Source organism: Rhincodon typus, chromosome 43, assembly GCF_021869965.1.
Source record: "Rhincodon typus isolate 14 chromosome 43, sRhiTyp1.1, whole genome shotgun sequence".
Taxonomy (NCBI): domain Eukaryota; kingdom Metazoa; phylum Chordata; class Chondrichthyes; order Orectolobiformes; family Rhincodontidae; genus Rhincodon; species Rhincodon typus.
This window is the reverse complement of record NC_063374.1, coordinates 6854357-6869094: the sequence shown is the minus strand read 5'-3', so window position 1 is coordinate 6869094 and position 14738 is coordinate 6854357. Positions and strand designations below refer to the sequence as shown.

At 39.9% G+C, this 14738-nt stretch overlaps 2 protein-coding genes across 7 annotated transcripts in view; one reads left to right on the top strand and one right to left on the bottom strand.

The window, feature by feature from the left end:
* Positions 1 to 14738, top strand: part of LOC109936874 (acylphosphatase-2) — a 51846-nt gene continuing 37108 nt past the window's right edge. The window contains exon 1 of one of the 4 annotated variants that reach the window (XM_048619802.1): positions 1 to 116. In XM_048619802.1, the coding sequence (XP_048475759.1) occupies positions 19 to 116 (98 nt within the window). In that variant the 5' untranslated portion in view covers positions 1 to 18. Of the gene's footprint in view, positions 130 to 14738 lie in introns of all 4 variants that reach the window. The other 3 variants (XM_048619803.1, XM_048619804.1, XM_020535481.2) reach the window with 3 other exon arrangements.
* LOC109936863 (probable G-protein coupled receptor 75) overlaps positions 3629 to 14738 on the bottom strand; it is a 19199-nt gene continuing 8089 nt past the window's right edge. The window contains exons 1-2 of one of the 3 annotated variants that reach the window (XM_020535471.2): positions 13805 to 14030; positions 3629 to 5681 (exon numbers count right to left, since the gene is read on the bottom strand). In XM_020535471.2, coding sequence (XP_020391060.2) covers positions 4017 to 5618 — 1602 coding nt within the window. In that variant the 5' untranslated portion in view covers positions 5619 to 5681; positions 13805 to 14030 and the 3' untranslated portion in view covers positions 3629 to 4016. Of the gene's footprint in view, positions 5682 to 12767; positions 13225 to 13804; positions 14031 to 14738 lie in introns of those variants that run through there. The other 2 variants (XM_048619801.1, XM_048619800.1) reach the window with 2 other exon arrangements.

Genomic DNA, 14738 nt, shown 5'->3' with positions numbered 1-14738 from the left:
CTGCCGTCCCTTGTGCGCATGCGCCGGACGGAGATTGGTCGGTCGGTCGGTCTGTCTGTCGGGGAATGGCTAATTTCTCTTAAAGAGGAACATAGTGTGGGGTTTATTCCAAACGTGTGAGTGATGTTGGTAAGGTTATCATTCAGTGCCTGGTTGGGCCTGCATGGATATTGCTACAACAAGCCGTCTTGGCAGTAGTGTCTAATCACCAATATCAACCATGGCACCATTGGTAGCCTTTGGGTCCTTGTTCAAGCCCCACTCCAGGGATTTGAGTGCAAACCTCAGAAAGAAAATCTGTCTCAATTCAGTGCTGATGGAGTGCTGCATGGTTGGAGGCGCTTTTTATTGGATGAGATGTTGAACCAATCGGCCTGTTTGGGTTGATGTAAGATGCCCCTCTTTAGGAAGAAGAGCAGGGTAGTCATCTGCAGTGCCCTACCTCATGATTACTCCTGATTCCCAGAAATGGTTAGGGCATAGAAGGAGGCCTTTCAGCCTGTTGTGTCCATGCTGACTCTCTGAAGGAGCCATTCTCCCACCTTTCAAAGTGAGTCAACATCACAAAAATGGATTAGGCAGCCATTATCATGTTGCTTTTTTTTTACGGGAACTTGCTGTATGAATGTTGTCTGCGGTGTTTCCTTCATTGCAACAATGACTGTACTTAGTACTTAGTTGGCTGTGATGTGCTTTTAGATGACCAACTGTCGTGATAAATGGAAGTCTTTTTTCAATGGTTTTTGCTTACGGATGTCATGCTATTGATGATGAAGGAATGGAAACAATTGCTTGATGTAGAGACGAACTAGTGCATTCTGTGGGTTATGTGACTATGAAAAGATAGAATTCAGAAGGAAAGCATTCAATTCATTGTGCCTCTGTTGGCTCTTTGAAAGCTATCCAGTCCCTTTTCCCTACAAGCTTGCACATATTATTGCTTTCAGGTCTGGAATCCAACTTTCTTTTGAAAGACCATATTCAAAATACCTTTTCTTAGGCAGTACGTTCCAGATGACAATGACTTGCTGTGTTTCAAAAATTGTCATTGTTCCCTTTGCTCTTTTGCCAATGATCGGAGCACAATGAGAAAAGAGTACAGTTGCTGTTAATCTTCCCTACCAGAAGTCCTCCTGATGTTTGCACCTATGCCTTGTCCCCAAATCTGTTTATCATCTTCCTTCAACCAACTATCTAAGTTATTTTCAAATGCTGGATATGGTTTCTGCTTCAATTATTATCAGTGTGCCTCTGTCTTGTTGACAGACAATATTAGCCTCCCTTTGGGGCCTTGCATAACTGGAGATCTTTGATATGAATGACAAGACATGTCTGAGACAGATTCATATGATAATCTTCATTGGGTGCTGCTGAAATGGTGTGCTATCCCAGTTTGTGAAGGAGTCTGAGCAGAGGTTTAAAGGAGGAACATAAGATGTTATTTGCAAACTTTGAGAGGTAGGGTGAAGAGTTCCAACTTGCTATTTTCCCGTATGCTAGTACCTCCATGAAAAGAACCACCAATGCTTTCCTCCTATAAGAAGTCATGGTTGCAACATATTGTGAACCTTTTTCTAGTAACATGTTATGCCTCCTGTTATTTGCAGTCTCATCCTGTATGAAAGGTACATATGTTGGAAAGATACAATTGCAACATAATGTGTATAACCTGAGTGCCCAAGTAACCATAATTGCATTGAGGGACCTTGTGGTCAGGGTACATGATTCTTCCAACAATGTTTAGTACCCTGTGTAAACACATCTGGGATTATTTCATGAGTTAATGCTCTACATTAATAATAGGATGTTTTGGAATATATGTATCACTATTTGTACTACATTTTCCCTCTCTAATTGAATTGCAAATTTACTTGATGAAATATATACTTCATTGAAAAGTATAGTGCACATCTATCTGTTTACCTTGTTAAAATCACCAAATTACAACACATTGAGTGTCCTAGATATAACTATCTTCAGCTGTACCATCATTAGCCTTCCCTCTGCATAAGGTTAGAAGTGGGATGTTTGCTGATGATTATAAAATATTCAGTACGTTTTGTATCTCCTCAAGTACTGAAGCAGCCCTTGTCCACATGTAGCAAGACTTGGATGACATCTGGGCTTGAGCTGATATGTGGTAAATAACATTTGTATCTCAAGTGCCGGATAATGACCATCTCAAGTATAATAACATCCAGTTGTCTCCCTTTGCTGTTCATGGCATTAATTGCTGAGCACCCCACCACTCACATCCTTAGGTCACAATTGAGCAGAAACTGAACTGGACAGTTATTCAAATGCTGTGGCTGCAAGAACAGGTCAGAGACTAGAAATTCTGTGATGAGTAACTCGCCTACTATCTCCCCAGTGTCCGCCCACCGTCTTCACGGGACAAGTCAGAAGTATGATGGATTACTTTTCACTTGCCTGGATGGATGCAATAGCAAAAAACACTTAAAGTGGCTTAACATCATCCAAAACAGTCCACTTGATTGGCACCCCATCCACCAGTTTCAACATTCACTCCCTTCGTCACCCCTGCACAGTGGCAACAGTATGCACCATCCACAAAATGCATTGTAAGAACTCCCCCAGGTTCCTTCCACATCACAATTCAAACCTGTGATTTCTACCACCTAGAAGGGCAAGGGCAGCAGATGCATGGAAACACCATTTGCGAGTTCCCTGCCAACCCACTCGCCATCCTAACTTGAAACTCACCATTTCTTTACTGTTACTGGATCAAAATCCTGGAACTCCCTTCTTAAAGCACTGTGAATGCACCTACACTAACTACAGCAGCAGTTCAAGAAAGCAGCTCACCGCAGCTTTGACAAGGGCACTTAGGGATGGGCAATAAATGCTGGCCTAGCCAATATTGCCCAAATTGTGTAGATGAATTAAAAACTAAACACCTCCTTCTAAGTTACAGATCACAGATGAAACAACAACCCTTCTTGTCATTGCTGTTTACTGCAGGGCAATTGCCCCCTTTGCAGGACCTCCTTCCTACAACATTCCTTCAGAGTATTGTAATTGATTCAGTCTATTCTGCAACCATCTGTTTTTGATGAATTCTTAGCAGCCCAGCTTTAAATCACAAATTAAAGAGTAGCTGAAATAGGTAACCTGCTCTTCCCTTCCCCATCTCTGCTTTCCCCCACATCCATTATATGATGGGAATGCTGAACTGCTTGACTTGATTGTGTGGGCATCTTGCCCTGCATGTACTACCTTTGCTGCAGTGGTCTGACCTTGCAGTTTTGGCAATATTTTCAGCCCACAGTCTACAAAGTTCTTTCTTTCCCTATTGTTGTAACAGAAGACTTTTGACTTATTTTATTATTTATGTACAGTTGCAGATGGGAAGCATTAATTTTATGGAGAAATCATTATTTGCTGACATAACTGGGGAGCACGACACATTACTGCTCATTATAATTGCTGGATGCCCTGTGTTCAGAAGCAAGGACTGGTCCAAACAGTGATTATCACTGATATTGTTTTATGCTTAACTTGATGGAAGAAATGATTGATTAGTATAGGAAAAGATCCCAGCTTTTCTTCTCCCAGTAATGACCCGGCTAATAACAAGTACTGATCAAGGGAGATGTAATCATTTATGTGGAGTGTACTTGGTTTCTAGCTGTTCATTAAGCCAGTTTAATGAATACCAGTCTCTGCCATCAACTTAGCTCATACTGCTCTCAAATATCAAGTTCTTAGTTGTTCTGGGTGAACAGTTACACAATTTGCAGGATACATAATTCCAAAGGGACGCATACGTAAGCCATGCTGCATCAGATTTTTACAGATCATTAGCTATTAACCAGTGTTCATTGTTATACTTGATATTTTAACAGTGTATACATTTAAATTGTTGTTTAATTAGCAATGTCCTTAAATTATTGAGATTTGCCAACAGAGGTATCTTCCAAGCAAGAAATTTTGACACCACTGACTTCAGTGATTTATGTTTGCCTTCTATCATGTCAATATTCACATGATTGGTATTAGACAGAAGGAATGGGGATATGTTTCGCTGAAGTGCTGTCACAGTCCTGCATGAAGTCTGATGTTTTTGAGATGTGGTAGTACATTCCAGTGTAGGACTGAACCGAACCAAAAGTATATCTCCTGGGCTGCAAACTTGTAGGGGTGCTGTCTTCCTGGGAGATGCTACTGTTGTAGATACTGTAGTATGGCTCCATCCTAGTGTTGATAGGGGTGGAGGCACTTTGTGCTTTTCGTGGGTACTCCACAGAAGTGAAGATGTCTTTTGAATTGCTTGGCCCACAGGCCTGGTCTACGAGCTTTTTCTGTGACTTGGGGGAGAGGATGTAGGCTGAATTGGTATCATGGTGTGAAGACTTGTTCCTGTTCACAACCAGGCTGCCATCCCCAACTGCTTTCAGTCTTGTTTTCTGCTTGCAGCACAGCAGGAGGGCCATAAACTGTGTGCACCAAGCCACCTTTTTGCGGAGACCAGAGTTGTTGCGAGAATAGATAAATGGGTTGAGGCCTGACCTAAAAAACACCAAGGTTAATCCACACAGCTCAAATTGGTAGATGATAAAGCTGCCCTCTGAGGATAAGACATCGTGCACCAGAGCTACACCCAATGGCAGGCAGCAGACCACTGATAATAGTATCATAACACAGGTCACTACTGCTTTGGAGTCCTTAACAGCTGAAAGGTTCACAGTGTGTTCTAGCTTCTTGTTGGAACTGATCACATTTTTGTTTTCATTATGTGTATATAGGTGTGTTTGTACATGGGGTGTCTTGTTGCGTTTCTGCTTTCTGTATAAAGAGGGCCCTGATCCATCTGCAGGGACAAAACAGTCGGGCTTTTTGGGGTCAACCACTGTAATCACAGGGCAACGCCGTACCTGTGCGTTCTTGTGGAGAGTTTGAGCAATCATAGCATAAGAAATTGCAACAATGCCCACACAGAGGGTAAAGTCCACTACATATGTGTATAAAATGGCCTTGCCATCTTCATTAATGAGCCCGAGCAGCGGGACACAGATCTTGGAGCTGTGGTACTCAGTCATGGCTGACAATGTGGCTAGGGTGAAACTGATGACCCACAGAACAACAGTAAGCAGAAGTGTACAGACAAATGAGGAGGAATGACTCGTTTGTTGCCCTAGCACCATTCTTAGACGATGGAGAGCGATCACAGCCACTGTTTTCAAAGACATTATGACAAACCCTGTGCTAGTGAGGTGGAATACAAAACAGAAGGTGTCTGACATACTGCTCCTGTTATCAAAGAACATCACAAAGCCAAACATGGGGACTGCAATGAGGCAGATGAAGAGGTCACAGAAAGACAGATTCAGGATCATGAAATCAAAATGTGTCCTAAATTTCCTGAAAGCGGGATTGAAGAAGGAGGAAAATACAATTACATTTCCATAGGATCCCAGGCAGAAGACCAGCATTAGCAACAAGGTGCAGGTGGCCAGTGTAGCCTTGTGGATTGCTGTTTGCACTTCCGTTCGATTCTTGCCTGGAGAACAGTTTGTGAGCACAGGGAAAATACATTCTGGAGTTGTGTTCATACTGAAGAGGAGTTTTTCTTTTATAAAAGATGGCTGGAAATCCATTGATGTAGATAGATTACTTGGCTAACAATTCTTTAATGCATTTTGATTGATTTGTTATGGCACCTGAAATCAGAAAAGTGAATAATACAGTTTTATTATGTGGATACAGGATAATGTAAAGATATGCAGTTTTTATATTTTATTTTTATAAATATATTTCTGCACCTGTCAGCATGGATTTCCTCCCCTCCTTCCAAGTGCCAAGTGTTGTTCTAATACATGACCAGGATAATGGTGCAACATGGTCTGTGAGTTCTCCTGCTGCTGTTCAATTAACAAAAAAATACAGAAGACAAATGGTATGTTGGCCTTCATTGCGAGAGGTTTTGCGTACAGGAGCAGGGATGTGTTGTTGCAGTTATACAGGGCCTTGGTGAGGCCACACCTAGAATATTGTGTGCAGTTTTGGTCTTCTTTTCTGAGGAAGGATGCTCTTGCTGTCATGAGAGTGCAGTGAAAGTTTAGCAAGCTGATTCTGGGGATAGCGGGTCTGATGTATGAGGAGTGATTGACTAGGTTGGGATTGTTTTCGCTAGAGTTCAGAGAGACATATAAAATTCTAACAGGACTGGTCAAGGTAAGATGCAGGGAGAATGTTTCCAATGATGGGTGTGTCCAGAACCAGGAGTCACAGTATGAGGATTCGGGGTAGATGATTTAGAACTGAGATGAGGAGACATTTCTTCACCTAAAGAGTGGTGAACCTGTGGAATTCATTACGACAGGAAGTAGTCAATGCCAAAACATTGATCCCACTTGCCCCAGGTACTATATCTAGTCGCCTCTTGAATACATTCAGAGGTTATGGGGAGAAAGCAGGATTAGGCTATCGAGTTGGACAATCAACCATGATCGTGAAGAATGGCGAAGCAGGCTTGAAGGGCTCCCATCTTCTGTGTTTCTATATTACTGGAAGTCAAATCAAGACAGGACATGGTCATACATCCTATATGTTTTCTGTAAGAAGCTGCTTGACGTCTGTGGTAGCTCAGCAGTTAAATGGGGCAGGAGCTCACTATGTGGTGAATTATAGACAATAGACTAAGTCTATTAGAGTGATGGTCTTTAGTTTGGCTGCAATGGAATGTTTTGTACCTTGGGCAGCTAAGGGCTGATTTTACATGGCTGGCTGCTTGAACTGAAAAGCTGGCGAATTATTCACTGAACCATCCATCTCTCCAATTATGAAATAAATGGAGATCCTAACCTGTCAACTGCAGATGTTAGGAAATCAGATGCACATTGCCCATGATTTTCCTAATCATACACCCAGGGGAACTCTCCAGCTCTTTCTCTTTCAAGACATCTTAAAACCTACATTTTGACCAAACTTTTTGTCATCTGTCCAGATATCTGCTTATGTGGCTCAGTCGAATTTTGATGACAAAACACATGATGTGCATTGGTACACTTCACTAAGTGCATTCTGTAAATGCCAGTTGTCACTGTTTGTTCTAATAGAAGGTGTGTTAAGTTAAAACTGCTTTGTTTTTCATCTACCCACTATTAAGTATTATGCAACGACTGATAAATATGTCCTTAGAAACTGCATCAATAGCAGGCCACACATTAAAGGGATGAACTCTTGGTGCACCAATAAAATCATTCGCCACTGTAAAAGTCATGACAGTGCATCTGTAAATAAAAATTACGGATCTTGATATTGCTGCTATTATTATCACCTGTACAGGCAGTTACCTTGTCTTCAGCTTTTTATTTTTCTTAACGAAAAACATCTCAATTAGTTTTTGTAGTTTTGGGCACCGTTGAGCAGGTTGTTACTAAGCAGGTGCTGATTGATAGCACCGTTGATGACAGCTTCCATCATTTTACTGATCGAGAGTAGACTGATGGGGCAGTAATTGGCTAGATTGGACTTGTCATGCTTTTTGAGTACAGGACATACCTGGGCAATTTTCCACATTATTGGGTGGATGCTAGTGTTGTAGCTGTACTGGAACATGTTGGCTAGAGGATCGGCAGATTCTGAACACAAGTCTATTGCTGGAGTATTGTCAGGGCCAATAGCCTTTGCAGTATCCAGTGCTCCAATCATTTTTTGATATCACGTGGAGTGAATCAAATTGGCTGAAGATTAGCATCTATGATGCTGGGGATCATCCAATTGGCACTTCTGCCTGAAGATTCCTGCGAATACTTCAGCCTTAGCTTTTGCTCTGATGTGCTGGGCTCTTCCATCGTTGAGGATGGGGATATTTGTGGAGCCACCTCCTCCAGTGAATTGTTTAATTGTCCACTCCCATTCATGACTGGACGTGGCAGGACTGCCGCACTTAGATCTGATCTGTTGGTTGTGGGATCGCTTAGCTCTGTCTATCACTTGCTGCTTATGTTATTTAGCATGTAAGAAGACCTGTTTGGTAGCTTGACGAGGTTAGCACACCATTTTTAGGTTGCTTCTGGCATGCCCTCCTGCATTCTCCATTGAGGATTGATCCAAGTTGCTCTAAGGGTCTCTACTTGAGATTTTATTTTAAACCTTAAAAAGTTGCACGTGACCTAAAGATAGAAATTCTTGCAGAGCTGCTGTTGTCACTTTAAAATAGGATAGGGTTAATATTTTCAGTGTACAGAATTTTATCAGTAGGTGTCAACATGACATGGTAACTTTATTGTAAGTTGCACATCAACCCACTGTATATCTCAAGAATTTTCTCTTTTAAGTATATTGCTCTGAATCCCTGACTGCATATGAGCACTTGCCAGATTGTTGTTTTTTTTTAATATATTCATTCGTAGGATGTGGGCATTGCTGGCTAGCCTTCATTGTGTTGACTCTGAGATCCACTGAGCATCTGCACACAGTGGTATGACTGAGAGCAAAAAATTCACCATGTTGTGAATTTATTGTGCAAATGGCATTTTTATGCAACTTGATGCACATTCACCTCTTTAAAATCCTGTCGAAAGTGGTTAGGTTCTTCAGAAATCGGTCTAGACCCAAAACGTCAGCCCTCCTGCTCCTCTGATGCTGCTTGGCCTGCTGTGTTCATCCAGCTCTACACCTTGATATTTCAGATTCTCCAGCATCTGCAGTTCCTACTATCTCAGGTTCTTTTTGTAACCTTAATATCAATTCTATATTGAACGTACAAAATGGGAGCATGCCAATAGACAAAAACATTTATGTTTGATTCCCACATGCGTGGCAGACCTAATTCCTTGCATTTACACAAACATCCATGCCCCTTTATCTGGCTTTCTTTTGGACACCTATCTAACTGACTTTTTATAGAGTTCTCTGCCTGAAAACAGGTTTGACTCAGAGCAGTATGATCTTCACTGTGGGTAGGGCAAGGAGACAGGTTCAAAATCTACCCTAAGTAGAACAGGTTTTGAACTCCATGTCTTTGGCACCAATCTGAGCCATTGAGGCACCTAGCTGTCTGAAGAGTTGAAGTTGCTGTAGCAGCACACACCTTTGTGTGCATGTGTTGGCCTGGAGCTATGATAGTAATGGTAGAGGCTGTAATTTATTTCCATCACAGTTAAATCAGGGACATCTGCTTACGCTGCTGTACATTGGAAGGATTTGAAGGTTGATGCTTAGCCTGTCTGGCCGGATTACAAAAGCTGATTTCTTAGCATTTATATACTGGAATGGGACTTGAATTCAGAGTTTTTGGCCCAGAGGCAGAAACACTCCCCACTGTGCCAGAAGACCTCCTAATCTAACCTACTTAATTCATCCATAACACTAGTAGTGTATTTTGCAGCTTGAAAACGTTTCTCTTGCATTCTGTTTCAAACATACATTTGGCTTATGTTGCTATCTGATTTTTTTTTCTGGAGAGGTGTGGAGAGAAATTTGCTAATTCCTAATTGGAACCAAGGATGCAAAATGTCTCTTCAGTTCTAATTGTCAGATATCAAATATAATACCTGTAGAGATGTTGGTATATTTTAAAATGATGCATTTATTAAAATTGCAAAAGAATTTCTGAGTGAATTAAGTTTTTTTTCTGTTAATAGTCATGCAGCCTGTTTTAAAGCTTGTGATATCAAGTTGTTTTTCAAATGGTTAATACTTCTAAATCCTTTTGTTGTCCAGAAACATCTCTAATTAGGTATTAAATCAATTTGTTCTGTTTACTTAGACTTTTTTCCTGATTTTTGAATTTTTAACTCGAGTCCCCAGGTTTTTGAGACTTTTGCCATAAAGAATGATTTGCTTGCAATAATTTTTATCAAGTCCCTTCTAATTCTTGATAGACCAAAGCTATACTTTCATAGTATGAACTGTAACGTACTTTGAGACCATTGTGCTTGTGAATAATATGAGAGAAATGTGATGTCTAATTTAGTAACTTGGTAGTAAGGACAGAAAGTTTTACTGAGAAATTAGGCATTGCACAAGGAAATAACATATGTTACGGTAGATTAATTTGGTGCTGTACATGCCCTTCAGAATTCATTAGGCTAATTAAGTAAAACAACTAGCTGAAGAATATCCCCAGTGGCCTTATTAAACTTAAAGCCTTGCACAAAAACTTTTGCAACAGTTTATTAGTATAAATTAGGTTTTGTATGTGAACAAGTAACAGTTTCACTGTTACAGCTCTTAATATGGGCAGTATTCCATTGTAGATTATATCTCATTCTGCTTTAATTTTGCTGGACAAAGCTAACCAAACTGGACTCCGATGTCACCATCACTGCAGCTTAGATATGACATGGTTATTTACACAACAGCAATGTTGACCTCACAAGAATGCATAAATATATACACAAACCTTTTCTCATCTCACTGGTTGTTAGTACAACACAAGCACTCTGCTTAGTGCTCATGCCATAAAAACCTACCCTTCTTGTAAGACTTTAACGTGTTTATCCAGTGAATCACATTTATCTAGGCTCAATATTTGGTATTTTCAAATACCGAATAAACTAATCTCGAAAGCAGCATTTAGAGCACTACAGCTTATCTCAGTGCCCTTGGTTGAATGGAGACAAAGTTGCTGAAGATTTCCCCATTCTCAATTACCACAACCTATGCTGGAAATGTGCCCAAGTCAAGTGCATTCTAATGTCTTTATAGCTGGATAGTTTCCCTACCATCACTAAAGGTTCAAGTAAATAATAGGGGTCAGTTAGACAACAGAGAGATTCCTAGCAACTGTGGAATCATACCCTAAAAAGGAGTGAAAAAGTATTTAACACTTCAACAAAGGAGTCAATAAACTATGAGTGCTCAATCAGGTATATGTGATCATATTCTGATAACTGAGCTGTTCTTGAAGATCAACTCAGTTCCTTATTTCAGTGATTTTGGAGTTTCATTTGCACCAGGAAATCATGAAACTTTGTTTTAATGCTGAGGCATATTGGAATTGGTTGTGAATACCATTAAGCGCATCTTAAGCGGGATTTATCTAGGGCCACTGGAAACTTCCTTTTATTACAGAATTGATTTCATGCCACCTTGCTTAGAAGTTACATTCTCTCAGCACCTCATTAAAACAAAAATATCGGAGCAAATTACTGCAGATGCTAGAATCTGTACTGAAAGCAAAAGATTCTGGAAATCACAGCGGGACAGGTAGCATCCATGGAGAGAGAGCAAACTATCGTTTCGAGTCTAGATGACCAATGAAGAGTCAAAATGTTAGCTTGCTGTCTCCATGGATGCTGCCTGACCTGCTGTGATTTCCACGAGTTTTTGATTTCAAAACAAAAATACCCTCTGCTTCCCAACTCCACCTTGCTACTGATCTTGGCTGCTTGCTGTTTTATTGGAATAGATATGCCAGATGAAGAGAGTGTAGCACCAACTCTCAGGATAGCAACTTCAGTAAGTAAAAGCCTGGAACAGTGCTGAAAGGCAAATAGTCAAGGGAAGTGTATTGGGGAGGAAGTAACACTGTGGAATGTGAAAGGACGAAAACGGTGCTATTAGAAAAGACAAGAAAGGGAACTATGTGGGCCAGTTTGGTGAATTGGGAAGAGTGTTGTATTATCTCTTTCTAGGTTCATACAAAGTTGAGAGGCCTGCATCAAGGTTGAACACAGAGTTTTAGTGGAGACTTATAGCTTGAGCTTACACGTGCTAACCAATGTGCAAGAAAAATGACTAGTGAGATTGTATCATTTTCTGTGAGCATAAACATCTATTTAATTTTTTAAAATCTTTAACAGTTACATTATCACAATAGATGGATGATTAACAGTCCTTAATAACCATTTTCTAATCAGTGGAACAGTCAGATTTAACATAATGTGCTAATAATTTGCTAACGGGAATACAGGAAAATTCCTGAAACTTTAACCATACTTTTCCAGTTGCCCTTGTATTATCTTGTCAGGCCAAATTCCTGATTAGTCAAATTACCAATTGAGAAAAGGATGGAATACAAATCTGATCCACTTGATGTCATGAGTTCAGCCAGCATTGCAGTTTCTGGGACCAACATCCTTTTTAATATTTTAATATGAGTTACAGGTATGAGGAGTGCAACTAATTGAGAACTTGTCCATGTTCGGGGTGTAGTGGAAATTAACATAACACTACAGAATTTAAAGATCTCTAACAGGTCAAAACGCTAAGCATCATTGTTAACATCAATTTTTGAGCGTTGAAGAATGTTCTTTACCAATAAATGTCTATTAAATCAGCTGGGGACAGAGAGCTCTTTTGCATGTCAGACTGATCCATGGAAGAGGCAGTGCAGAAGATAAACAGGTACAGGTTCACCGAGGAAAACTGTTGAGGGGACCCTAAAAATAGATGGCCAAGGCAGTGACTGGCAATTCTGAATAAAGCTTACTTAACTTTATCAAGTTGGTCAAGGTAAAAACGGTTGGTCACACCTTTCCAGTATGTGATCTATTAAACTACCCATCAGTGTCCATGCTGGACTATGGCTTCCTTTAGCTGTTGCCTATGTGTGTTCCTTCATGCAAATCCTTGCTTGCTGTCAATTCGGAAAAAGGTCTTGCGTGAGAAGTAGATGCTTATTGTTTGTACGTGTCAACACATCAATTATTATCTGCACATTGAGAGCTAGATGTTTTGCTGACAAAAGGTAATATCGTTTTTTTTTGAGGATGAGAAGGTCCATTGTAGGTGAGAGAGATTTAGAGCAAGTAGTAGACTTGCAAACTAACTTTCTCCCTAAGAGAAAGGACGACTCCAAATTGTGACAGTGATGAGGAATTTAGCATGTGGAAGTTTCCAGGTTCTTGATATTCTGCTTCTTTTCCTTCCCCCATTATGAGCTGTCACTCAACTATGTCATGAAATCTTTATACCATTTCTGCAAAAGGTAGTGTGAGGTACACTCCTCCAAATGAATTAGAAACCTTTGGGCATATTTTTGATAATTTATTTTGACTTGAATCCTCTTTGTAACTTAATGTTAAAACAGAAAATCCCTTCAGCCGTCAACGAAGCTGCCTGCAACCATACCCGTACTAAACATTACTGTAGCAAAGATTTATCTTGTTATAATTTGGCATGGCTGTTCTGGCTAGCTGTCTCATTTTGAATATGCAATGATATTTGGAAAAGAAAGTTGGATGATCAGTCTTGTAGTCTTCATCATCAAAGGGAACCATTCTGCTCAAAAGGATCAGATCAGGGCTTCAATTCCTGTTTTGGGCAGATGCTATAAATATTTACATATTCTGCTTTAAAAGGGAAAATTTACAAATTTTTGCTAGAAATAATGGAGACAAAAGCTTCATGGAAGGGCTTATCATGTCTTTGCACATTGGATAAAAATTCTAAGCTGTTCAAATGACATCCTTATACATATTCCTCTTGGTGTTCCTGTTTATATTGCAGATTAGTATATATTTATGTGATTTCGAATAAGAGAGGTGAAATGTACATATTTTTGAATTTAAATACGTGTGATGCTGGAGTATTTTGTTTCAAAAATTATACATAATAGCATACAGAATTAGTTCAATGTTATATTGCATTGTAAGCTTGCAACATTTTTGTTACAGCAAGATTGAAGGAAAACATTGAGGAAGGCCATTTGCAACAAAAGTGTTTTTTTTAAAGTACTATATTTTTAGCATGTGTATCTGAAAATTAAGGAAAAGCGTACGCTAAAAGTACTCCATTAGATGCCTTCAATTCAATATATATTGCAGTAAAATGACAGCTTCTTAGCACCATGATCATTTATTCAGAAATGAGTTAAGCATTTAATACATACCGGTCAGTTTGTCTTTGATCACAGGGTCACATCTTTGCTGTGATGGATAGTGTGCTAAATCTCCGTGAGACGAGAGAAGCAATTTGGCATTTGGATTAGGCACTGCAGGTTTTGACATTTGATGGTTGAGGAGATCAGAAATTCGCAAGCTCAACAAACACATAAAGTTGCATCAGATGCTGACAAGAAACCCAACCACACTGCCAAACAAAAACGCAAAACCAAATACATGTCGGAGGAAAAATGAAAATTAATCCACTCAATACATTGACACACATTGCAGACTCATTGTTAAACAAGCTTTTTTTTCAATCTGATGCAGCACTCTGTAGCAATCTCCTGTTTCTAAGGAGTGTTTCCATGGAAACTACAAGTACGTACGAATTAGAAATGTGTTTTGCTTCCAAGCCATCGCCCTGATGCTTTTATGGGTAGGTCAGTTAGGATTGATACAGCTACTCGTAGATTGATGTTTACTCATATGATAAATCCAATTAGACATTTGTGTGATTTTTTTAAAATTGAGGCCGTTTATTAAAAGAAATATTGTTCTACCTCAGCTTCTGGTTCTGCATGAGCTGTTCATTTATTAATATTCTGGGTCTGCTTTGTCTTAGCTTTGCATTATTCCATATTTATTCATTGTAACCTCAGTTTATATTTTATTCTTTCATGGGATGTGAATGTCACTGCCAAGGCCAGCATTTGGGGTCTGGTGGGTGAGCCACCCATTTTGAACTGCTGTGGTGTATTTGATGCCTACAAATGTGTGTAAAACTTGATGCTATGTGCTTAAGGTGTGTACTGCTTGTGTAAAGAACAGACACCATTCTATATGATATAACAAGGTGTAGAGCTGGATGAACACAGCAGGTCAAGCAGCATCAGAGGAGCAGGAAAGCTGACGTTTCGGGCCTAGACCCTTCTTCAGAAA